Source organism: Notamacropus eugenii, chromosome 4 (assembly GCF_028372415.1).
Source record: "Notamacropus eugenii isolate mMacEug1 chromosome 4, mMacEug1.pri_v2, whole genome shotgun sequence".
Classification (NCBI taxonomy): Eukaryota; Metazoa; Chordata; class Mammalia; order Diprotodontia; family Macropodidae; genus Notamacropus; species Notamacropus eugenii.
This window is the reverse complement of record NC_092875.1, coordinates 87,362,308-87,388,272: the sequence shown is the minus strand read 5'-3', so window position 1 is coordinate 87,388,272 and position 25,965 is coordinate 87,362,308. Positions and strand designations below refer to the sequence as shown.

At 40.1% G+C, this 25,965-nt stretch overlaps 2 protein-coding genes across 2 annotated transcripts in view; one reads left to right on the top strand and one right to left on the bottom strand.

Moving 5' to 3' along the window:
* Positions 1–281: 281 nt before the first annotated feature.
* Positions 282–18,717, bottom strand: LOC140500306 (leucine-rich repeat-containing protein 14-like). Its single transcript, XM_072602765.1, has 4 exons — positions 18,555–18,717; positions 14,494–14,849; positions 8,394–9,017; positions 282–7,880 (listed from the first exon to the last, which is right to left on the bottom strand). Exons 2-4 carry the CDS (start codon positions 14,796–14,798, stop codon positions 7,325–7,327), a joined length of 1,485 nt encoding a protein of 494 aa, XP_072458866.1. The 5' UTR covers positions 14,799–14,849; positions 18,555–18,717; the 3' UTR covers positions 282–7,324.
* Positions 18,718–18,914: 197 nt separating this feature from the next.
* The window catches only part of RECQL4 (RecQ like helicase 4), a 45,266-nt gene continuing 38,215 nt past the window's right edge, over positions 18,915–25,965 (top strand). Inside the window, exons 1-4 of the mRNA XM_072602764.1 lie at positions 18,915–18,996; positions 20,042–20,139; positions 23,457–23,490; positions 24,784–24,881. Of these exons, the coding sequence (XP_072458865.1) occupies positions 20,056–20,139; positions 23,457–23,490; positions 24,784–24,881 (216 nt within the window). The 5' untranslated portion in view covers positions 18,915–18,996; positions 20,042–20,055. The remainder of the gene's footprint in view (positions 18,997–20,041; positions 20,140–23,456; positions 23,491–24,783; positions 24,882–25,965) is intronic.

The window sequence follows — 25,965 nt, the reverse complement described above, 5'->3', positions numbered from 1 at the left end:
TGCCCTGTTTTCTAAGTAAAGCACACTAACCAATTCTATACAAATTAGCAGTATCATCAGTATTACATTAAGTCTTCAAACCAACTGGGTTAGTTGCATCCCTTTCCTCCCAACACCAGACAAGGAAGATTCCTGCTATTTTTGAAGTCTTCCTTTGTCATTGCTTTAGTTTCCTACATAAAATTTTCATTTATTCATCATTGTAAATATTCAAATATTTAATATTTGTTAGTATTCTAAATGGGATCATTGATTCTCCTGTTACTGTCAAATATGAACAATTTTTGTACATTCTATCCTATAACTTGTTAATTTGCTCTGCTAATTGGGCATTAATAAAATCCTTTAGCTTTTCTAGGTTTATGATATCAGTGATGTCTTTTCCTTTTTCAGTGTCTGTCCCTCCAATTTCTTTTTCATATTTTACTTCAATTGCTAGCTTGTCTAGTACTTTGTCACACAGTAATGTCTAGTAGTCATTTGCTTCCAGTTTTTAATGGGAATGGTTTTTCTTTGAGTGATATTGGATACTGATACAAAATTAAAAATAAAATACTAGTAGGGAGACCACAACAATTTATCACAAAGATCATACACTATGATTTATACCAGAAGCACAGGGCTGGTTCAATATTAGGAAAATTACAAACATAAAGTGATATTGTCTTATTCCTTACCCTTTAAATTAAGAACATCTCTCTAAACTTTGGATAAACCTTTTTTCATCATGGTGAAAAATTTGATGGAGTTTTTGGCTTTTGTTTTGAGACTAAAATCATAGGGATAAGAACTGGACCTCTGATTTCATCAGTATAGGGAATTCCCTAGTGAAGAAACTTCTCCCAATAGAAGGTTAGCACTTTCATTTTAACTCATATGCTTAGAGAGTTGGCTAAAACACTGAGAAGTTAAGTGACCTGCTCAAGGTCAAACACCATATATGTCAAAAGCAGGACTTCAATCCTGCAAGCTCTGAAGCAGGTCATCCACTATTTCATGCAGTCTCTTAAAAGACCAAAATTATATCTACCTCAAGAAAAAAAATCAAGCAGTGGATACTGACATGTTTAGAAAAAAATTGTGATTGGTATTATTTGTTCTTTGTTGGTTTAAAAAAACTACAAGTCCTTCTTTGCAAGCCACTTTCCAGGTATTTTCTCAATATATGATCACTTCAACTATTTTTTCTTACTGGGTCAACCTAGGTATGTTATAGTTATATATCTGTCCTTTTTTTCATTTAACTTCTCTGACATTATAGCTATATGTAATATTATCTGATTTTTAAAGTTCTACAATTTTTTTTTCAGTTTCACCTATAAAATGGGGTAGTGAATTTAAGATGGAATTAACAGATTCAGTAGAGGACACAATAGTGTTTTCTTTACATTGTTAGATACATGAGTTCTCTACTTATTTGGTGAGTCATTTTCTGATGAAAGACTCCATAAATACTGACTCTGTGTTCTTGGGATGCTGTTAACTTTTTCTTCCACAGAGCACACTGCTGAGGCATACCCATCCACTGTCACTCTACTTTTGTTATCCATTATGCCCTATTCATAAAACATTCTCACCTTTCTCAAACAGAATTCAAGTCAGATAAAATAAATGTTACTTTAATGGATAGTCCAGCTTCTCTTATATTAGAATCTAGATTTTTAGAAAGTGGTATGATATGAAAAGCAAACTGGTCCTGGAGTCAGGAAGCATGATTTCAAGTACTGGCCAGAGCTAGCTAGCTATGTAGTCATTACATAAACAACTCTATATGTAAATATATAAAAATACCATAACACAAATGTGACTCTGGGCTTCAGTGTATTCATCTGTAAAATGGGGTTGTTGTGAAGGTAGAGACCTTGAAGTCTTAAAACACTATGGAAATGAGAGTTATTACTGGTATCTGTTCCATTTTTAAGTGTTTCATGAAGACATGTCACTGACATTTAATTTTTATCCAGGCTTATATAACTTCCACAATATCTTAGTCTGTTTATATTTACTGTTCTAACTATTACATTTGACACATCTCTCCTTTTGAAAATCTATTTCTGTTGAAAACTAGAAATGAACTTTTTGGAGGGAGGGCTTTTTAATTCGAATGAGTCTGTTTTACAGCTATTCCTTATACCTGTCTAAACCAAACTATTATTCATTGAACTCTTTAACTACTTGTGTACTTAGACCTAGCTTCTATTAGAAACTAGGACCATACTTTCATTTGTTCCTTCTCCGTATCCTTTTTGTGTTATTGTCTTAATACACAAAACAATGCATTGATATCTTCCTTTTAAAAATAAAACCTTAATATCAAATACCATACTCCTCATGCTTGATTTCATCTTATGTGAACTTGTGTACCTTAATCTATTTCCTAATCTAATAACTGGACATAAAGGCCTTATTAAGCTTTAATAATTTAACATGTTATGCTTTTAAATGTGTCAGTGTTGCCCCAACACATTTCAGAGACCCATGTGAATGAATATGGGTTTGTCACAATGATTTCTGTATCACTTATTACTAAATGTTTTTCTGACTTCAGAAAGAATATTTAGTTCTTTGGCACTCAATTTACCCCCAGATCTTACACCTTTTGGTTTTATGAGGTTTAGGGGTTTTTTCTTTCATCTCATATAATATCTATACAAAATTAGAAGTTGTAACCTAATGGAAACTTTTCTATGGGTTATGCCAAAAATTTTAAAGGTACTGCTAAAGCATGAAAGCTTTGTGTTATTACAGCTTTAAACATCACTTAAGACTTTTGAACCACATTATATATACTTTTTTGTTGTTGCTTGGAGAAATCTCCCTTTATCTGAGTTTGGGAATTTCACCCCTATGTGCCATGGAGTCTTTTGGTGAGGGTTCTTCTTAAACGGGAGCTAATGAATTATTTCATTTTCAAAAGCTGGTTTTGTTTTCAGATATGGAAAAATTTTCTCAATTCTTTGAAAACCATCTCAAGTTCATTTTCTGTACTCACCCTGATCCTACATTTGTGTCATAGATGATCCTAAGCCAGGCCCAGTTAGAATCTTGAAACCCTAGAACAAAAAGTTCAAGATCCATTTAAACCCTACTTTAATCTTGGAAATACTTGTTCCAAGTACTGGACCTGGCTTTTAGCAATTTTGTAGCCTGAATTATCCTTCACATTCTCAATGCTAAATCTGATCCCCTATTATCCTAGTCTTTATTGTTAAAAACCCAGAACTACCCAGTAAAGTTTCTTGAATGTCCTCTTTCTCCTTTTAAGCCTTTTAAAAATTTCTTGTCTTCTTTCATTTCTTTAAAGACATATATTTAATCTCTCTTGTCCTTCATCATTTATCAAAAGAGTTTAGTTCCGGCCTTCATAGGATTTGCTCCATTGTGCTCTTGGCGTTTTAATATTCTCCTTTGAACAGTAGAATTTTTTAAATTGTGCTCTTACCAACCACATTTCTTTTTTACATCCAAGTTGATTTGAAATATTCTAGTTATATTTGTTTTCAACATTTTCATTTCTCATTGTGGGTTTTATCTAGGCTAGATACCCCACACCACTTTTTGCCTTGCCACCTTCCCTGAAATCTTCAAAAGAATAGAAAATTAACGTTTCACTTCCCCATGAGGTGAAAATAGCAGCTCTTTATTCCCATTTACTCCCTGGGAGTCCCTTAATTTAAAAGAAAACAAAAAAACCCCACAAGAAACCCTTTACTGCCACTAGGACTCTGGACATTGCTTCCTCTTATCCAGTGCGCATGATTACCTTTCCCACCAAACCCTACTCTAAAGCCCCCTAGCAATTGTAATAATCATGTTCCACAATAGTTACATACTCATTTCAAGGCCTTAGAGCTACACCAAGAGCTATCCAAGAGCTAAAATCACTATTATGTCTCAACAGGAAAAATAAACTTCATAGTATCACAGGGAATGTATGAACTGGGGATCAGAAAATAAAGGTTTGAACTCCAGTTCTGCAACTTCTCTCAATTTTAGTTTCCTAATTTGTAACATCAGGAGGTTGGACTAGACCCAGGGAGGGGAACCGGCAGCCTTGAAGCCACATGTGGCCTTCCAGGTCCTTGCATATGGCCTTTTGACTGAGTCTCAAGTTTTACAGGACAAATCCTTTTATTAAAGGGATTTGTTTTGTGAAGTTTGGATTCAGTTAAAGCGCCACATTTGAGGACCTAGAGGACCACATGTGGTCTTGAGGCCGCAGGTTCCCCACCCTTGGACTAGACAATTTCTAAGGTTCCCACTACAAATTTTATGTTTGACCCTTTAGTCCAAAAGGTACCTGCCACTCTGTTCCTAGCCTATTCATAGGTTAGCAAATTTCAAGAGAGCTATGAAGGACTGACCTTTCCTACTGATTTGCCATTTCATAAGCTTAGGCCACAGTCTTCTGAAGCAAGACCTCTTAAAAATTATAGACAATACCTGTGTTAAAGCCCATCCTTATTGTTAGCATAAAAAAAATTCCTTCTATGTGGATCCCTAAGAAAATTCAAAGCTCCCATAATAACCCTGCATCATGACACATGTGTGTCTAATGCAACTAAATCTATCAAAAAGGTATGAATCCCTTGTGGTAGAAAAGCTACAATGAATTTGGACACATGATTTCCTGTGTTACAACAGAAGACACTTTGTTACTCCTACCCTCCATAACTAAAACATGATACAAGTTGGTACAATATCCCTAGAGAGTTAACCTAGATCTTAACCTGGGAATCCATGAACTTGTTTAAAAAAATTTTTTTAACTGAATTTCAATACAACTAGTTTCCTTTTAATCCTATGCATTTTACTCTGCATCTAAAAACATTATTCTGCAAAGGGTTCCACTGGTTTCATCAGTACCAAGTACGAAGTGTTAACAAACTCTACCCTGGGTCTACTCCTTGGATAACAGAGGCTTTTAGTTCTAGCAGAATCATTCATGTCAGTTCCCTTGAAATTAAGTTTCAAAGAGATTAAGACGTTTAGAATAAAAAAAAACAATGCCAACTAAAAATATTAAAAGTGAACTAATGGCAGGGCTCTACGTGCTATACCAGCCATAGACAGAATGTTAATGTCTATAACCTTTAGTTCAGAAATTAACCTCAGCATAAGAGAAGCAAACAGATGTAGAAGGACTTGCTAAGAATCCATCCCTTATACCTGGCTGTATGAAAGAGTAACAGGAAAATTAATTTTTTAACTTTTAAACTGAAGAAGTAGTCACTTCCTGATAACATCTAAATTCATTTTACAGGCACTGAGAGAACTTTAAGCATTTGGAAGAATTAGAAACAACTGTGCATAGGAACTAAATATAGACATATTTGTGACTCCTCCCTTCAGGAAAATTAGTAGTTTGAATTCCTTGAAAAATAATCTATTATTCAAGTAAATTTTAAATGTGTACATGTGTCCAAAGATATGAAAATATAGTTTCATATGCAAGGTGAGAGTTTAAAGTACAAGAAAATATTCTGCTGACATATCTGCTACTTATGTGGATTGTGCACTGTTATGCTAGAAGCAGAATAACTTGGAGACCAATTTGGTTCTAAAATCATTCAAGACTTCTCACTTGTCTGGAGTTAAAAGGTATGCTTTTGAGATTAAAAAAGGAACTACATGAAATGTGAACCATGCTAGATCAAGAAAGGGTATATATGTATGTATAAATATATTTACTGTTAATCACTGAATTGCTTTCTGGATATAAAATAAGCTGGCTTATTTTTCTTATTATCATTATCACTTACTTTCACCAGGGAATCTGCTGTAATTGGCAAGGGGTATACAAATGTAGAAGGCATAAGCAATATGAGTATACCCCTTAAAAGGACAGCAGGAGATGCAGGTCTTACCTAACTTTACTTGTCAAGCATTAATGTTCCTTCAAGAAATGGGACACTCCCTATGGCAACCAAAGGATCACTTCCATGGAAACACAGGCTTCTCTTTCTGTACCAAATGGTGTCCAAGCTACTGGCTCTGCAGAATCAAGTCCAAACAATAAGGAATTTGTTTGGATTTTATTGGAATTAAACTTTGTAATTTGGAAAGGTATAATGCTGTGGTATGCAATGCATCAAATAATGTTATATAACGAATACAAAGAAACCAGGGAACCTGACCCTCACTATAGTAGCCCCTTATTCCTCCTTGGTAGAATGAAAAGAGGGCACACATTTAAGGATAACTTCGGCCAAGAAGGGGGACTCACATCTAGTTCCTATGCTATGTGAAGTTCCCCCCATGGGGAACTAATCTTAAATATGAACCACTTAGACATTCTCCCCTAAAATAAACAACAACTCAGACAATAACCCGGGAAAAGACAAAAGGGAACCCATTTGGAGAACTCTCCAGCTCCTACACAATCACCTGGAAGATACAATAGGAAATATATATCAAAAAGAAGACATCAAAAAACGTAGGGGGACCTCACTCAAGCTAAAGACAACTCTACTGAAGTAGACAAAGAGACTTCCACTCTGGGTCTACAGTCATGGTTTGATTGGTCAGTTCAAATATCCCCAAACACCCAAATGCTCAACTACAGAATGTAATGGGCTATACTAAGCAAGTTCATGCTACTTGCTTATACTGGTCATTTATCCACAAAAAAAATGTCACTATGGGTCAGAACTAAGTAAGCATATTGAGCCCACTGGATGGCTAGAGTTAGATCCTTAAGGGACTCTGAAATCAAACCCTAACACCAGCATTTCATACTGGCCAGGGAATACTCATGAGTCTCCTTGGTACACTCAACCATCAACTGAGCACTACAATAAGACTTTAAGTGCTCTTCTGGGCTAAGTCAACCCGGCAGGTCCTGAGGACATAAGAATAAGCCTTACAAAGTAGAGAAATATGAAGGCTCTCTTCACCCCTGCTTAGGACTGATATATCAGACACATGTAAAGACAACGTTTTCTGAACACCTGACCTGGTTTATCTGGTGTCACTGACAGGAGCCTGGAAGTCCCTCTGACCCACTTTTGATATATGATATACTAGAAGGTAACCTAGCTCTCCTAGGCCCTCATAAACATGTTGGGTTCTTATAAATATTACTCCAACAGACATACCCTCCCCAATCCCTCCCATCCCCAAACTATTAAGTTAGCTCCATGCCTCTGCTAGACAAGCTAGAATTCCTAGTATTTAAGGATGACAAGCAGCAGGAAAGAAGGCCTCAGGACTCTCTGTGTGCCTCATTAAGAGTCAGCACAGGAGCTACTGGCAATCTCTTCTCAAGTCCGGAAAGAATGGATGACTATGCAGTCCTCTCCACCCCTGGCAGGCAGCCCACCAGTTATAAGCTAAAGTAGTCAGGCATATTAGGACCATAGACATCAGTGGTCCACAGCACATTAGCTCGGTCAGCTGACAGTAACATCTGGCGTAATTCAGCCTGAACATGGGCAAACTTCTCCTCATCCAAGAGGATAGCAGCAGGGGGTGGCCATGGCAAAATCTCATAGCAGTCCACAGGAAATGGATATACCACCAGTTGGAGCTCAGGTAATACCTCTGACCGAAGTAATAGGGTTTTGAGTCCAGAGGTAGAGAGCGGATTGCCATAGAGACCAAGGTAGCGGAGATGGACACAGCGGCACAGGCTTGCTAAGGTGGAAATAAGATGGGTGTCCATGAGCTCACACTCAGTCACATTTAGGAGCTTCAAGGAGGTGGAGACTGACTTCAGCACAGCCTGAAAGGGACCCAGAAGGGCACCTGAAAGGTTGTTGCCGCTGAGGTCCAACTTCTTAAGGTGGGTGGCATGTGGACTTTGGGCCAAGTACCTCAAATCTGCGGGGAGGAGATAGCAGAAGGCCAGTTCCAGGCTCTCCAGGGGACCCTGTAGGCTGCTGCAAAGAGAAAAAGACATGGTATTATTTGACATCAAAACCCAGAAATTCACACATACCACCAGAGGGACAAGATAGATATTGCTTCTGCTAAATAGCTTTGCCACACTGTTGGGAGATAGATGTTCTGGCCACGGGACATTGAAGGCTGGGGAAGAACAGAGGAAAAAAACAGGTATTTAATAAGGACAAAAATCCTTATGTTATGAAGTTCTCTCTTTAATGATCAACATTATGAACCTTTCACCAGAATAAAGAATTGGCATGGTTTTAAGAAAATAAGAGTAGGAAGAATTAGATAAGGTTACTTTGCTATCAAAACAGATTTCTAGCAACCTGAATGGTTACAATGCATGAATCTTGGAACATTTTCTCATGTAAGCAACCAAGAACTGAGCTGATTGAAATCAGCCTGTGCTATGGAAGAAATCACTCACTGACAAGTGTTAGGAGTACAAGTGAGTGCAAACAGAAAACCGAAGCAGTGTGAAGGGTACTCCCAGGCCCACTTACCTAAGCAGCTGACCCAGCCGGCCAGAAAGGCAAGAGGAACCCATATTGAGCTCTTTGAGGCGGTTCAACTTATTAAGCTCAGAGATAAATAAACGGAAGCTGTCCTCTGCCTCGGATGAGAGCTGCCATAGGTCCACGTAGCTGTACTGTAGTTTTAGGCTCAGCAAGTTGGTGAACTTCACGACAGAAGCCATGAGTTCACAAAGGCCAGATAACTCCAGGCTATTGAAGCACAGGTCCACTCGACGCAAGTGCATGGGATCCAGTAACTCCAACATATCTACAGTGCTATTCAGAGGGAGTTCTTCAGCCCGGAAATCTCGACAACAAAGGCGCAGAGGACTAAAAGCACTTGTCTGTAATGTATCCTTTAGAAACCCATAGGAGCTATGGGTTACCCGGAGATCTACTCGAACCTCTATAGGGGTAGGAGTATAGAGGGGTGGTACCGCCTTTCTGCGCTTGGCCCTCCGACGTCTCTGTCTTAAAGATTTGTTTAGCTGACCCATGATGCAGGTCTGGATCACAGACACAGTGCGGGACCACATGGTCATGGTTGTAAGGTCTTCCTCATAGCCAGAATCCAGAATTCCTGTCATGTCCAACAACTGCAACTGCAACTTCCTAAAGAAAGGAGAGAACAGTTTGAGACCCTAGCCTGGAAACCACTACTAGTTTATTCTACCCCAAAAGGTACAACTCATCCAGTGTGTACTTGATTTACTGTGGCAAAAAAATTCACAGGATCATAATACAGTCAGAAAAGAAAAAGTTATGAAGGGAATGGTACACAGACATTCCAACAGAATCTCATTAGATACCTATGGAAACAAAAAATAACTGGCCTCAATTGTGCTTGAAATCCTCATTATTAAGTCTCAGGTTTACTTATTTCTTTAAGGTCTAGAGAAAGAAAGGAATGCCTGAGGAAGAAAGGAATGCCCTAGGAAGGATCTGGCCATCTATGTAACTAGTGAAATACAAAGGCTTCTGGGTCAAAGTCCTGGGTCCCAGATCAGTCTAAATGCACTTATGGTAAAGACAACCTCCTAGATCAATATTCACATGCTGAATGGCACGATCTGAATGGGCTCAGAGAGTACATACATTTTCATTGCTTCTAAGGCTCTACTTAACCTCCTGGCTCCACTTGTTAAGTTCAGGTGTTTCAGTGGCCTGGAAAAGACTGAAAATATTATCTGGTTTTCCTTTATTTGATTAACCAATGACTCTATTTCCTGGCATTTATTTTCCATATATTTATCAAACATTAATCTTTTGTATACATTTGGTTTTATTTCTAGGAGCCCTCTTTGACGAGGTATTAGTTTTCCTGCCACTTAAGGTCTACTTGGATGCCTCACTATGATGTGGTGCCAGCCCTGACTGCTAAGTAAAAAGAATATAAATACACTCTAATAAACAGACTTTATGTTTGTTTCCCAAGGACCAGCCTGGCTAAGTTTGGAAATGGCTACAGCTGTTTTTCATGGTAGCAAAAGGGGAAACTGAGGGGTGCCCATTAAGAGGAGGATAGCTAAACAAATTATGGTATACATATGTGATGGCATGCTATTATTCTGTAACAAATTATAAAGGGGATAGTTTTAGAAAAACCTGGAAAGACTTGTATGAACAGATGCAAAATGAAGTGAGCAGAATCCGGACAATTTATCTACTAACAACAGAACTGTAAAGACAAACAATTTTTAAAGATTTAGGAACCCTGAGCAACACGATAGAATCAACCACAGTCCAGAGGATTCATGATGAAACATAGAGAAGTGACAGACTCAAGAGTGCAAATTGAATTGTATTTGTTTTTTGGAAATGGCTAAAATATGAGAATATATTTAATGAGTTTTGGTTTTTTTGCTTTCTTAATGGATACAGGAGAGGGGGGTGAGAAGGAATGCAGAACTAAATGCAAAATAAAATTAGATTTAAAACATAAAAAGGTGGCTACCAGATTTTTTTTTTGGCTAAAATTCACAAAACTGTCTTAATAAGACAATAAGGAGCTATGATCCTCATCATAAATTGGGAGAGGTAAGGAGGGACATACCACAATGAAATCAAGAACCCTTAAAGCACTTTAAAAGTTAAATATTAAGTAGTTTTGAGGACAACTGCCTTATAATAGGTCCATTTCTATCATCTTCTCTCACATTCAAGCTAAAAGTTCTTGCTCTCTTATTTTTTCATATAAACTGTTACTGACATTTTGACGAGCACTGAATTAAATTTATAAATTAACTTCAGAAACGTAGTCATTTTTCACCATGTTGCTCTTATCCAAATGTAAATAATGACATTCCCTTATTTTCTACAGCTTTTTTTTGTCAAAAGTGTTATATAACTATCTTTTTAAGAGATCAAATGAGTGTCTGGGCCAATTAATTCCTAAATATCTGATAATGTTTTGTTGGAAACAGAATGTCTTTTTTTATGTATCCTTGGTCTTTTTTGGTAGTAACCTAAGAACGGAAATAATTCCTGCAGTGAAGTCAATTTGTTTTCTTGATGAAGTCTTTGGATTTTCTATCACAATAACAGTTAACATTCATATAGTACTTACCATGTGCTAGGCACGGTGTACTTTGTAATTATTACCTCATTTGATTCTCACAATAATTCTAGGAGGTTGGTGCTATTATTATCATCCCCATTTTGTTCATGAAGAAAATGAAGCAAGCAGAGGTTAAATGGCTTGCCCAGGGTCACACAGCTGGCCTGAGGTTGTTTTTGAACTCAGGTCTTCCTAACTCCAGATCTGGCATTCTATACACTGCACTAGTCACCAACAATCATGTCATCTGCAAATAATATTTTGACCTTAATTTCCAATGTTAAATTCCTTATTTTTTTTCTTTTGGGACTGTTAGTATTTTTAGTATTTTATATTCTGTTGGATCTGTAACTTCACAGAAATGAGTGTTAAAAAAGACCGTGGCATCAATCCAGTCCAAGTTATACACAAAAAGAATTCCCATTATACTATACCTAACAAGTGGTCACCTGTGCTAAAAGACCTCCAATGGAAGGTGAAGGGGAATCCAACACATCTCAAGGTAGTCCATTCTACTTTTAGACAACTCTAATTGCTAATTTTCCCAATGCCAAATCTAAATTTGCTTCTTTGTAACTTTTACCCATTCTGTCAAATGATGATGAATAAGTTTAATCCATCTTCCACATGACAGCTCTTCAAATATCTGAAGACAGTTATCATGTTCCCAGTAAGTTTTCTCTTAGCCAAACTCAACATGACCAGTTCAGTTCCTTCAACAACTCCTCACATGACAAGGCCCCAATGTCCTCTTACCAAACTGGCTGCCACCCAACTTAACAATGTCTTCCCTAAATTTTAGCGCTAAGAAGTGAGCCCAATACTCCAGACATGGCCTGATTAGGGAAGAGTACAGAAGGACTATAACCTAATTCCTAGAAAAGATGCTCTCAATAAAAGTTGAAATTACATTAACTTTTTTGGGCTGATACTCTTAATTCACGTTGGGCTTTACGATCCATTAAAACTCCTAGATCTTTTTCAGACAAAAGAAAAATCACAAAATGGGATCTAACCATCACTCTGATATTTCATACTTAAGGAGATGATTTTTTTTTGAACCCAGGTAAGGCTTTATACATTTATCCCTAGTGAGTTATATCTTAATAGATTCAGCCCGATGCTCTAGTCTAGCAAGTTCTTTTTTGGGTCCTGACTTTGCCATCCAATGTTAGCTATCCCTCTGAGCTTGATACCATTTGTAAATTTTGTGAGAATGCTATATATGCCTTTACTCAAGTCATTACTAAAAATATTCAACAGCACTGAACCAAACACAAATCCCTGGGGCATTCTACTGGCCATCGTGACATTAAAACACTAATGACTTATCTTTACAGTCTGCTAGTCTATCTAGTCTGCATTCTAGTTTCTTTGAATATGGAGAGTATTCATTCTAAGGATAGGGTACAGCCTGCGCAAATGGATGGAGACAAGAAACAGCATGTGAAACTTGCTAAGTAAGTGGCTATTAGGATAGTTTGGTTGGAATCTGGAGTGCATTAAAATAAACAATGTAAAATAAAGCCAGAAATATAGATTAGAGCTATATTACATAAGGCCTTTAAGGTCATGCTAAGGAGTTTGATTCAACTCCTAGGAACTATAAGACTATAATGCAAGTCTGTAGAAAGTAGAAAGGGGCTTTTGGCAATAGGAAAGAGGGATGCTATGACAGCTGTGTCTCATAACAGGAAAGGAGAGCTTAGAAAGGAACTGCAAATTGTCTTGGCTTCTATTCTGAATTTAGTTTCCATCTCTGTTTTCATGGGCTAGCCAGGATGAGCAGGGGAGAAATTTCGACATTAGTCATAGCTACGATTGGTGTGAGGATGAGCAACAAAGTCTTAAACTCACTATTCAAGTTTGGTACTGTCTCTGCTTTAAGGACTATGGTGGTTTGGGCTACTGGGTTGATCAGTTGCAGTTCACAGGTTATGATAGCAGTCTGTTTGCATATACCCTTTGTAAACACTAAAAGGCAAGATGACCAACTATTTTGAAATTATGTTTTATGCTGCCTATGACTGCACAGAAAAGTAACTCTGCCATTTAATTTGTTTCTCTGAAGAAAGTCTATGAGCCCTTCTTACATTTAGCTCCAAGTTTTCATACCTCGATTTCATTTACAGAAAAATTGTCAATATGGATATGGTTCAGTTTCTGCATTTACTCACTCATTAGTCTTAAGACAAAGATCATGGGTAAGGGGTGACAATAAATGTTTGTGCAGATTGTCTAAAAACTGTGTGATCCTTGTGATGGCCAAAAACTGGAAATCAAGGGGATGTCCATCAGCTGGGGAATGGCTGAATAAATTTTGGTAGAACAGGAAGACTTCAGAGAGGCCTGGAAAGACTTATATGATCTGATGCTGAGTGAAAGGAGCAGAACCAGGAGAACTTTGTGCACAGCAACAAGCAGAGGGTGCAGGAGTTTTTTCTGGTAGACTTGGAACTTCGTTGCAATGCAAGGACTTAAAAAAATCCCCAATGGTCTTTTAAGGCACAATGTCTTCCACATTTCAGAGAAAGAACTATGGAATTCAATCGCAGAATGTAACAGATCATTTTCTTTTGTATTACGTTTTGGTTTGTTATATGATTTCTCCCATTCATTTTAATTCTTCTATACAGCATGACTATAGTGAAAATGTATTTAAGAGGAATGTATGTATAGAACCTATATAAAACTGTATGCTGCTCAGGAAGGGAGGGAGAAGGTGGAGGGAGGGGGAAAAAATCTAAGTTATACGGTAGTGATTGTAGAACACTGAAAATAAATACAATTAATAAAAAAGTTAAAAACATAAAACTGTGATCCTTAACACATCCTGTCCTTTTTTGACAGTGCCATCATTATGAAGGAGATCTTACAGTCTTAAAGGCCTCCTTGCATTTTTAAGTTATTTCTCACCCCCCCATACACAATATGTAAACTCTGAGTGAAGGGCTGTTTTTGTATCTTCTGTGCCTAACACAGTGCGAGTGCTTAATAAATGCCTCGTAAATCAAATAATTTTTTAAAAAGAACTACCTGATATAAAGTTTTCTTTATCAAAAAGGTATTTCTAGAAGCATTTTCTGTAACTGTGAAAAGCTGAAAATCACACTGCCGTCCAATAACTGGGTAATAGCTGAGCAAACTCTGGTAAATCCAAGTACTGGATAATATAATAAGGACTATAAAGAAAAATAAAAAGATATGAAAAAACGCAAAGTGAAGAAAGCAGAGTTGGAGGATCAACACATATAATGATGAAAACTATAGCAAAGAAAAATATATGCACAAATATAGGATAAAATGAACAAAGACAACAGAAGGAGACAGGAAAAGTAATTGTTAAAGTGTTCAGTTGTAATTTAAAGTTTGGTTGTTTTATTAAAGTCAAGTTCTTAAATAAATTAGTCATTTTAAAAAGAAAAAAAATTCCAAGGGGCTTCTGCTGCTCATCTTTCAGCCCTAGGAAGATATTTTATATGATTTTTTTGCTGAGTATCCTATATATCAACTTCTCCAAGCCCAAGTTACCTGCGGGGGGGTGGCTCCCTTAGTCGTGCAGAGAGCCCCAGGATCACAGCCTGTACACTCTCCTTTGTTGGCCTTTCCTGTAGTGGAATCCGGCAATCTGAATTCTCTCGCAGTAGCTGCTGGAAGCTAAGGAGAGGGAAAGGCCACATCTGTACCAGCTTCTGCAGCACCAATGTTTTTCTGTCCAAGAAGGCTGCCTTGAATAGTACTGCATAAAGCTCCTGGGGTAGGAAAGCCAGGGCCTGGCATGCAAAGACCTGGTCCTGGATCACCTGACGGGCACACAGGAATACCAGGGAATGCATGGCTGCAAGCAATGTACACTGGATACCCAGTAGACACAGACAGGGAAGCACCTGCCAGGAGAAAAAAAACATTTAACACTTAAAATCAGTCTTACAGGTCTACAAGCTCCAGGTCATGTAACATCTACCCACTGGCCCACATACAGCTGCCATTCTATAGTCTTTGAACAACCAAAACTAACATGTAAACCAATAAAGCTAATGCAGACTTTGAAGACATAAATACTATGTATCCAGGACCTGGAGAGTGGTAGCCCTAGGTGGTTTACATCTGGAATGGTATTTAGGTCTGAATATATCATTTTAGGAAAACCACTGGTAACCAATCTCAAAACATATTCAGGAGAGGGGAACTAGGATGGTATGGGAAATCTGAAGCTATGGGGTTGTTGAAAGAAATAGGGATATTTAGCCTGAAATAAATTAAGGGAGAACAGCTTCTACAGGTTGCCAAAGGTATGGGCAAGGGGTCAGAAGAAAGGTCAAGACTTGGAACATAGAAGCCATCCACCCAGTAGATGAAGCCACAAGAGGAGATGAACTCACCAAGAGGGATGAATGTGAAGACATTAAAGAAAGCCAAAAACAGTTCTCAGTTTGGGTCTTAGCTCAACATATATAGAGGCTCAATGGCCCAAGTATTCTGAGGAGAAACTATGATAATGGGTTTATGTTGACCTGAGTTTGAGAAGAAAACTACTCATACTCATCAACATGAAATACCTAACTGGCTAGCATAAAACAAGCACTTAATAAATGCTAGTTGGATTAAATTAAACAATGAGTTTCTTCCTGTAGGAAAGTCTCCTCAGAACAAGAAAATAAAGATCAGAAAGGTACTTAGAAAATATAAGGAATCAGAGCTAGAAAATTAGTGTCAGTGATGACCCTGACTAAGTCCACCAGGAAAGCCTGTTGTCTAATCTATGGAAGAGTTGGGACTGTATACTCAGAGCCAATAACAATCCTAGCAACTTTCTTGTCATTGCAGGCACCATGTCAACAACAAGAATAATGTTACAGTTCTGTAACATTTATTTTGAAACATTCTGAGACAACTGAAGTATTAGGGAATAATTTGAGAGTAACAATTTTCTATCTGTTAATGTATAATTTTGTCATCAATATTGAGAATGTGGAAAACAGCATCACTTTACAATAAATCACAACCTGTAACCCTTCCAATAATACCCTCTTCCATAAGAAAACTTCGGGTCTTTTTCAAGGTAAAGTGTTTCCAAGTTCTGGAACTGCAGTCTACTGAGGCTACCTTCTGGCTTGTAGCCATCAACAGTAGCCAGAGACCATGGATGCCACTACTTATTGTAGCACGTATTCATTTAAAATGTATAAAACTATGCTACTATTTTTACTTGGTTCATCTTTTTGTTTTGTATCACTGATACAGTTTTTGAATGTTGTGCTCCAACCTATGTTTCCCCAAAGACTTGTGATTTTCACTGCTTGATTCTGTATAGCAGTGATTTTTAGGAATATTTATTTCGTGTTACGGCAACTAGGTGGTGCAGTGGATAGAAGAGTGCCAGGCCTGAAGTCAGGAAGACTCTTCCTAAATTCAAATCTGGCCTCAGACACTTAATGCAGTTGTGTGATCCTGGCCAAGTCACTTAACCATGTCTGCCTCAGTTCCACATCTATAAAATGAGCTGGAGAAGGAAATGGCAAACTACTCTAGTATCTTTGCCAAGAAAACCCCAAATGCAGTCGCAGAGTCAGACACAACTGAAATGACTGATCAATAAATGTCATGTTACAGCAAAACTGATTGTTCCACTGTTCTTACAGCCCTTGTGATTATACTCACAGTTACTTACACCCTCTTCCAGATTTCATTTATTTTATACCATCTTTCTTCCCAGTCACCCAGTCTCAAACCACCTCTGACAACTGTCCCAATTTTCCCCCAAAACTTCTGTGGAGTCATCGCTGGTAGATATTTTAGAAATCCTCTAGTCCACAGGATCTTAACCTTTTTGGATTATGGACCCCTTCCGCATCTGGTGAAACCTATGGACTACTTACCAGAATAATGTTTTTAAGTGAAGGAAATTCTAAATTTCCAGCAGAGGTTAGTGAAAACAAAGGTAAAAGTTCATGAACCCCCTAAAATTGATCCACAAACAAGATCGCACGTTAAGAACGCCTACTCTCTTCTAACTATCTCATTTTATATAAGGGAAATTAGTCCAGGAATGTGTTTTGCCCAAGGTCATATCGAATTAGTGGTAGAATAGGGATTAACTCCCAGCTCAACATAAAATAAGCATTTTCCTAGGTGACCAGGAGGTACTTGGAAAGCCCAAGCACTCCGAGGGTTCAAAAAGCAGAGGAGTAATGGTGCTACTACCACCATCAGCTAAATGGCAGAAAAACTGCTCAAGCTGCCCTTTGGGCTCAGGAACAAGAGCTATGGGAAAGGGAAGAAGAAAGGAGGAAACGGAGACGTCACAGCCTTACTTCTGTTGTTATGTATGCCAGGTAAGCTCATAGAACTATGACTGCTCCCCAAGACCCACTCCCCTTCCAGGGCCCCCAGGAAGTTCAATTCCCACCCCTCTTTTCCAAACAACATTTCATTTCAATTCTTTCCCTAAAACAGAGCTGTCAAAGTATGGTCCCTGAGACGTTTTCATAATAAAACTAAAATGTTTTCACTTATACTGTGGCAAATATGCATAAATATAATCCGCATAAAAGCTTTTTGGGGGAAATCTTCAATAATTTTTAAAAATATAAAAGGGTCCTGAGACCACCGCTCTAGAAAATTTCTTCTGTACATTCACCTAAGAGCAGCTCAGCCGGGTGCCCTATCCATCCTTTCCACATTCCCCCAAGTAGCTTCTGTTCCACCATCACCGGAGAAGATGGGTCTCTTCATGCTTTACTCAGCAACTACCAAACCTCAAACAGCTTGCTATGCAGTCCCCACTCTCTTTATACACCCTCCTTCTAAGGCAAGTTATAATCATGTGCTGTTGTATCGTATCTGCCACTCACTCCCATCCAGAAAGTCTCTTCTCACCTTTATCCTTCTCTTTGTCTATTTCCCCCGGTCTGAAATGCCCCTCCCCGCCTCCAGTTCTCTAAGGTAGCTTCTAAGCTCAGCTCCCTCCTCTTCGTGCAATCGATCTGCTCTCCTGGTCTATTCCTACTAGCCGGAGACCTGTCACAATTTGAATGCAATCTCCACTAACGCTATAGATTCCATTCCTGCTTGCCCCATCCTGGCTTCTCTCCTCTCCAGTATCTGTTCCAAGTCCACTTCCTCAGGCTTGAGGTTTTCTCCTCTCTCCCCAGGCAGCCTCCATTCTTGCCCCCCTCCCCTCCATCCTGCTTCAGTCCTTGTCCCCCCACCATCTGTTCCAAGCATATTCCTCCCGGCCGGAGCCCCTCCTTTCCACTCCCGCGCTGTCCTCCCACTCCCACCTCCCACCTTTCGTGTCCATCCAAGTTCAATCTGCTCTCCCGTTCCCCTCTCCCCGCTCCCCCCGCCCATCGGCACTGCTCCCAGAGCACCGTCCCACCCTACCCGAGAGGGTGTGTGGTCAGTCGGTCTCTCTCTTTGTCCCCCTTCCCCTCCCCCCGTGCCCACGTCCGCCACTCCCACTCTCCAGAGTCCTAGGCGGCCAATCCGTCCCTCCTGGGCCTAGGCCCTAGGTCGCCACTGCCCGCCAACCTCAGGCCTTCACGGTTCTCCTCTCCCCACCCTCGGCTGGCAAACCCAGCGAGTCCGACCTGATCACCCCGGAGCCCCGGGGCCAAGCAGCGCCTCAACCCCGGGCACGGGCACGGCCTCCACGCTCGCCTCCGTGGTTGCCGTTGTGATGTTGCACAGTTGTTGCACTTGCTGTGTCAGACAGCTCGACTGCCTCCCTCCGCCACGAAAAATAGATCCGGCTCAGTGGGGACGGCGGGGCGGGGCGGGGCGGGGCTGGTTACGCAGGAAGCTCCTATTGGTCAAAACCCTTCAGTCCTCTGGGATTGGTTGATTCTGCTCCTCTACAGATGACGAACAGTGGCCCCGCCCCTATCTTCGTGGCGCTTTCCAGGATTGGCTGAGATAGCGGAGCCTCCTACCAGAGCGGGAGATTGATTACTGCAGTCGGGGAAGAGCTTAGAGTTCCCGCGCTGCTACCGCTGGTGCTGAGCAGAGTAGCGGCCAGTGTGCGGGACTTCCGTGAGTGTCTGGGGCTCCCGGGGGCTCGAGGCAGCTTGAGACGGTCCGGGCGGAGGGTTGGGGAGGGGGTCCAGCCTTTGGGCTCCTGCCTTGCCTTCCCCCTTCTGCCTTTTCCGAAGCGGGGCAGACTCTTGAGAGGGGGAGAATGGGGGGAAGGATCCTGAGGGTCCCAGGACTTAAAAGTGCTTAGAGATCTTGGGAGGCGCGAGGTCAAGCCTTTTGTGGCATGCCTTGCACCAAGAGTTGGAGCCCCACCCTGCCCCCTACCCCTCGGTTTGCCCTAAAGGGCTCTGCCTTTGGCGGCCTCTGGAGGCTGAGCTCGGACCCCCACGACCCTGACCCACTCTGGTGCTGTCCGGAGATGGAGCAGCGTGTGGCCTGTGGCTGCGAGCATCTCCGGCCCCCCGTGCACCCTGGGAGCTCAGAAGGGACCCCTCCTTGGAGAGCCACTTGGGATCTGGAAGTCTGAGCAAGCCCTGCCTAAGGCGCCAAGAAAAAAGGGGAAGGAAGAAAGGAACAGCCGTCTATGGGCTCCTACTATGTGCCAGGCGCTGTGCTAAGTGCTTTTACAAATATTATTTTATTTGGTCCTCACAACAGCCCTGGAAGGTAGATGCTATTATATTATTATCCTTATTTTACATTTGGGGAAGCTGAGGCAGATAGGCCCGGAGACATAGAGCTAGGAAATATCTGAGGCTGAATTTGAATGCCAGTCTCCCTAAATCCAGGCCCATCGGCTCTGATTCACCGAGCCAACTTGCAACCTCCTGTCTTGAAATGAGGGGGCTGGCCTTGCTAAGCAGGAAGACAACCTGGTTTTGAGTTAGCTACAGTGATCCCAAGCAAGTGGTTTCACTTGTCTGAGCGTCAGTTCCCCCATCTGTACAACAGCAATTTACATTCACTCCTTTACCCACCAAATTTTTGTGAAGATAGTGATGTCTAAATCTCAAGAGCACTATATAAATGTGTTGTTTTTATTGTTAGTAACGTCTGATGGGCCTAGCCTGATCTTTGGGTGATTTTTCCTCTGCTTCCTCAGCTTCTAGGCTAGTCATGGAGCGGTGCCAGGAGGTGAAGGTCCTTCTGAAGGCCTGGGAGATGGCATTTCTTCAAGAACATAAAAGGAAACCCAACAAGGTATAGGAGTTTTCTCATCTATAGCAGTAGGTTTGGAAGAATATCTTTAGACCCGATGCCTCCTTCAGCAGTTTGCATGCCCCTGTTTGTGTTCTCTGGCATATACATATATACCCAGGACTAACTGAAAATGTTAATTCCCTCTTCAGATTTCCCTTGCTCCTATCATACTCTATTTACGGTATACTTAATTTGTATAACTTGCCATATGCCCCCATTAGATTAATAGACTCTTTGAGGTCAGGAACAGGTCATTTAAAATTTTTCTGTCTTCAGCACCAAGCAGAGTTCCATGTAGGTACTTAATTGGTTGTCCTTTCTTCTTGAAGAGGAAACTGACATCACTTTTTAGAGTCAAGTTACAATGTGTCCAACTGAGCTGGAGCTCGGAATGTTCTACCACAGGCCGGCCACAAATAGTCCATGTGAACATTTGGGGTGGATTCTCTAAATTTTCAGATCTCATGTTTCTTTTGAGCTATTTCAATGCTGCTTTACTCATAAAACACAGCACCTTCTTTGATGAGGACACACCATGCTGGGCAGTCCTGTGCCAGTGTCTCCCATATCCCGTAGTCCATTCCAGAGTTCTTTAGAAAGACCTTGGGAGTGTTTTTGTATTGAGTCTTCTGACCACTATGTGAGTACTTGCTTTGTGTCAGTTCTCTATAAAATAGTCTTTTAGGCAAGCATATGATTTAGCATTGGAACAACTGGCCACGCCATTGGAGCTGTGCTCTCTGCAGTAGAGTTTGAATGCTTGGCAGTTTTAGTTCAAGAAAGAACTTCAGTGTGTAGTTAGTACCTTATCCCACCAGGTGATCTTCAGAATCTTTCTAAGACAATTCAAATGAAAGTGAAGAGTTTCCTGGCATGATGCTGGTATACTGTCCGGATGTCATGGGCACACAACAGTGAGGTCAGCACAGTGGCTCTGTAGACCTTCAGTTTAGCAGGCAGTCTGATAGCTCTTCTCTCTCATACTTTCCTTTGGAGCCTCCTGAACAGTGAACTCTGGCAATGCATGTGTCAATCTCATTGTCAATGTGTACATCCCTGAAAAGTATGCTGCCAAGGCAAATGAACTTATCCACAGCATTCAAAACTTATTCATTTGCTGTAACTGATGGTTCCATGCATGCATGGTAAGGTGCTGGCTGGTGGAGAACCTGTGTTTCCCTGGTGTTAATTGTTAGGCTAAATTTAGCTCAATAGTGTTTTGATAAATATTCAATAGAATGACATGTGATATTGTGCCAGTCACTCTGTGTAGCTCCATTTAGCCAGTGTCCAGACTTCTCAAAGGGTTATAGGCTAAAAAACGCTTCCTTTTGTAATGCTAGAAATGCAAAAATAAAATAAGCATCAATAAACTGTTTAAAAGGTAGAAGACAAAAGAAGTTCAGAAAGGGACATACTGGGCAATTGTGTTACCACTGGATCAAATTTAATGTATACTTTTAAAAAGTTTGTGGTTTCATATAGGATCCCTTTTTGTTATTTGTATACTGAAATGTTTATGTTTGTTGATGATTAAGTAATAAAATTTTTAATTTTACAAAAGGCCTCCCCTATTGCATATGAACCTTTGAGAAGATGGCAATACAATTGGTGCAATAATTAGCTTAATAAATGAATAAACAAATATCCTCTTAGATGGAAGAGCTCAACTGTGGGTATGAAAGAGACCAGCAATACATTTTTATTAGGGGCATTGGCCTATGAGCAGGACTTGTGGTTCCTAGAACCCTTCTCCTCAAAGAGGCCTAGAACAAGTATGCTACACGCAGTGGGAACTGTTAACATCAGCTGATGCTGAAATGAAATGAACAGCATGAGTTTGACCCTTACCCCCATTCCCTCTCCTGGTGAGTTTCTTGGGGTGGCCTGGAGAACAGAAACTTTGAACTACTATAGGGACCAAGGCTCTACCTAGGCACAGATAGAATGCTCAGGAAAATATTCAAAAAGAAATGATGCTTCATCCCATTTTCCTCCAGAGCTACTTTGACCTCTCTAATCTTAAAGCCTTCCCTTGACTCTTCTAGTTCCTTCAGATACTGTCTAATCAGTTCTTTGCCTGTAAGTTTTTTTGAAAATAACATCCAGGATGTCTCCATTTTGTAGTTACTCTTGGTTTCTCCTCTTGTCAGTGTTCTCAAACTTTTCTTTAAGGGCCACTGATGGCCTCTTAATTTCTAAATCTAAGGGTCTTTTTTCATAAAGGCCTTATCCTTCTTAACCTCCCTATAGCTTTTGACACTATCAGCCCCTCTTTCTGGATATTTTTTACTTCCTTTGACCTTAGTGCCACCATATTCTGATAGAAATGTGAGGAGTACCTTTCTGTTTCCTTCATGCTCTTTATAATTTCTCTATAATCTTTATATTAATGTGTGTTTTTCTCAAGGAGCAATGTTTGACCCTCTTTTCATTATATTCTCTCCTTTGGGAACCTCAGCCATTCTCAGAGCTTGAGCCATTACTTCTGCTGTACGAGAAACACCACTATCTGGAATCCTGACTCCTCTCCTGAAACCCTGATCCTAAAACCAAGCTCATGATCTCCCCTCTGTAAACCCTATCCTTCTCTTTTCACTATGGTGCCATTCATCATGTTTTTGATCTTGAGATTATTTTTGACTCTCAAGCTTCATATCTAAGATCCCATTGCAAATGGCAAGAGCTGAGATTTGAAATCAGAAGGGAAATCTCCAACTTTATAACTAATGTTTTCCTGATACTGGTGTCCTCTTTCCATATATCTATAAAATGGACTAGGGAGTCTCTATGCAGCCTGTAGTTGTGCGGCTGACACACTGTCCTTCTTCTCTTCCCCTGTTGAATTCTGATCTTACCTTGAAAACCTGTATTATGGCACCTTCTCTATGAAACTCTTCTAGATCCCACATAATAGCCTTTCTACCCTGGCCTCACAGAATATATTCGAACTACAGTTTTTAGAAGTTCAGCTAAGTTCAGCGTAAGAAATGAGTAAACAAATGCCCTGTTAAATAAAGACTGGAGTATGTATATGAAAGAGATCCTCAGTAAGTTTTTACAAGAGGCATTGGCATAGCTTGTCCTCAGAAATCTTTTCTACAAGAGAACCAGAACAAGTACATTACATACAGTTATTTATAACTAAATACAGTTGTCTATCATGGTTATTTCTGTTGATGTCTTATCATACCCCTACCGATACTATAAGTTTCCTGAAGACACAGACCTGTCTTTGTCTCTCCCCAGGAACTTAATCAATGATTGATTTTATTGTATTACATGTAAATGAACTAATCAAAAACTGTCTCTTACAGAATGATGTGGAGTCAGCACCAGAGGAAATGAAAGGTGAGTGTATGGCAGAATCAGCCCAGGTCAGAAATAGAATGGGTCAGAAATTCTCTGCTGATCAGAAATGTGGACTGGGCCCATGAATAGGCACTGCACTTTCAGGCTGGGTGAGACAGGGAAAACCCAGCCTTTTTCGGGGGTTGAGGAGGCAATTGGGGTTAAGTGACTTGCCTAGGGTTACACAGCTAGTAAGCATCTGAGGCTTGATTTGAACTCAGGTCCTCCTGACTTCAGGGCCTGTGCACTATCTACTATGCCACCTAGCTGCTCCTAAATCTCAGTCTTTAAAAAAAAAATCCTCCAAGAATTGTGTGAGGTTGAGCATAACCATAACCTGACTGAGAGCCAGAGCCATTGCAATGTAAGTTGATTGTAGGTAAGCTACTATCTTATACTAGTCTGGGAAAACAGATCTTCAAAGAGGTGAATGTGAGCCTCTGTAGTTGCCATGTGGGTGAACTGGTTAGAGTCATGAAGAAAGACTGAGTTCAGAAAACATGAGAAAGCTTTAGAACATTAGTTCAGAGCGTTGCTGAGCAGGGGGGCTAGGTACCCAGTAAAGGAGGAGTCTACTTCTGTGAAATTTAGTGAGCTGAATCAAGAGATGCTGCTGGGTTGGCATTCAGGTGACTTTTAGAACGGTTTCAACCTAAGATTGACAAATGGACCTGGAACTCAATGACAAGGAGATGAGGGAAAGAGCATTATTCTTGTACTAGGTATAGAGCAGTAAGGATAAATTAGAGCAGGGAATTGATAATTCCAAAATCTGATCTGTGTGGAACTCTTCTGCACTGAATTGAGTAAAGCAAGACTGCCCCATCTGTTCATGTGGTATTTATGTGGCATGGACCCCAAGGTTCTTTTCCTCTAGTAAAAATGTCTGTGCACTTTAGATAGTGAACTCAAAATGTTTTCATAGAGAGGAAGGGAGAGGAGGAAGCAAAAGTTCATGTTTTAGGTGACACCTAGCTTTGGATCAGAAAACATTAGTTTCTTGGGAAGCAGTAGCAGCCAAGAAAAACTTGTTTTAGGGGATGGGGAAGAGGCTATCCTAGGCTAGATAGGATCAAAGTATAGGGCAGGAATGATGCCACAAGCTGTGTGATTGGATATGATGAGCTACAACACTGATGGAGTGGACAAATTCTGGGACAGCCAGGTACCAGGTTGTAGTATTTGATAGCTGGAAGGCCCTTTGGGCTGCTGAGTAGATCTGGCTTTTATTGTGTTTCACAGTCTCCTTCCTCTTGTACCAAGACCTTGACTCCCCCCTTCCCTCCCAACCAGAACTCTACCGAGAATACCGAGCCCTAAGGAGAGGCCAGGAGTCAGCAGGCCTTCTACAGCCCAGCAATTCAGGCCAGAGGGATGCAGCTGTAAAACAGGTAAATGGAAGAGACCCAGAGCTGCAATGAATAAGTCTAATTTTCTCACAGAAACTTGCTCAGACTTACTATTACCCAAGAAAGGGTTCCTGATTAAAAGATACTTTTAGGGGAAACTCCTCATTATTTGACAATGGAAAGAGTATTGAACAGGAAGTCAGTAGACAAGGGTCCAGGCTCCATCATTAGTGGCTGTGGATAAGTAAGTATCTTCTATCAAGTGAGTGGTTTGCTTTAGATGATCTTTAAGACCCTCAAATGAACTCCCTAGGGTTCAGTTTCGTCATCTGTAAAATAAGAGAGTTAGTATATATGTATATGTGTACGTATATATCTATAGTTATAGAGAAACATATCCAAACTTAAATATAGCTTTCTGGAGAGGGGGAAGGTAGCGGGGGAAAAGGGCAGAGTAAAAAAGTGCACAGCAGAGAACAAAAGAAAACTTACAGGGAGCAAAAAAAAAATGTGGACAGTTCTCAATATAACATGTAGTGTTTATCATACAGGTTTTCTTGAAATGAAAATTTATTGTTACATATTTTGAATCCTCATGTTCTGCTATGCATGTGACATGCTTTTTTCTTTCTTTCTTACTTTGTATTTACGTTCCAATATTTAAGCTGATGATATGATTTTTGTTTCTTCTTTCTATTCTGTATTTGTGTTCTGGTGTTTGAGTCTAAAATAAGATTTTAAAGAAAATTCAGAGAGGTAGATTGGATGGGTCTGAGGTCCCTTCTGGTCCTAGATCGATAAACCTTCTAGTGCTAACAGTCTGTTGTGTTTCTTTTTAAATGATAATTTTCCTCTAAGAAAGTGCTATTTTGATGCCTCATGACATAGAGGTGATAATGGGATTTAAAGGCTTTCAGAAAAGTGTAGGTTTTGACAACAGGTCTGACCAAGCTGAAGAGACATCAGGTATAGACCCAGTGATGACTATATGTCTTGTCATTCAAAGACCAGCCCTTGTTAAGCTCAAGAAGGGCTCATCCCCAGGTGTGCCATAGAGCCACAGCGACTGTCAAAGACCATTTATAGGAAGGGAGAAATCACACTGATGGAATTATATAGATCCTTG

Excerpts from the sequence above, each read along its gene's own strand:
- LOC140500306 (XM_072602765.1), bottom strand. The coding sequence starts at position 14,798 with ATGCATTCCCTGGTATTCCTGTGTGCCCGTCAGGTGATCCAGGACCAG. Across the intron at positions 9,018-14,493 it reads AGGGAGCCACCCCCCCGCAG|GAAGTTGCAGTTGCAGTTGT; the intron begins GTAACTTGGGCT and ends TCCTTTCTTTAG. Across the intron at positions 7,881-8,393 it reads CGGCTGGGTCAGCTGCTTAG|CAGCCTACAGGGTCCCCTGG; the intron begins GTAAGTGGGCCT and ends TTCTCTTTGCAG.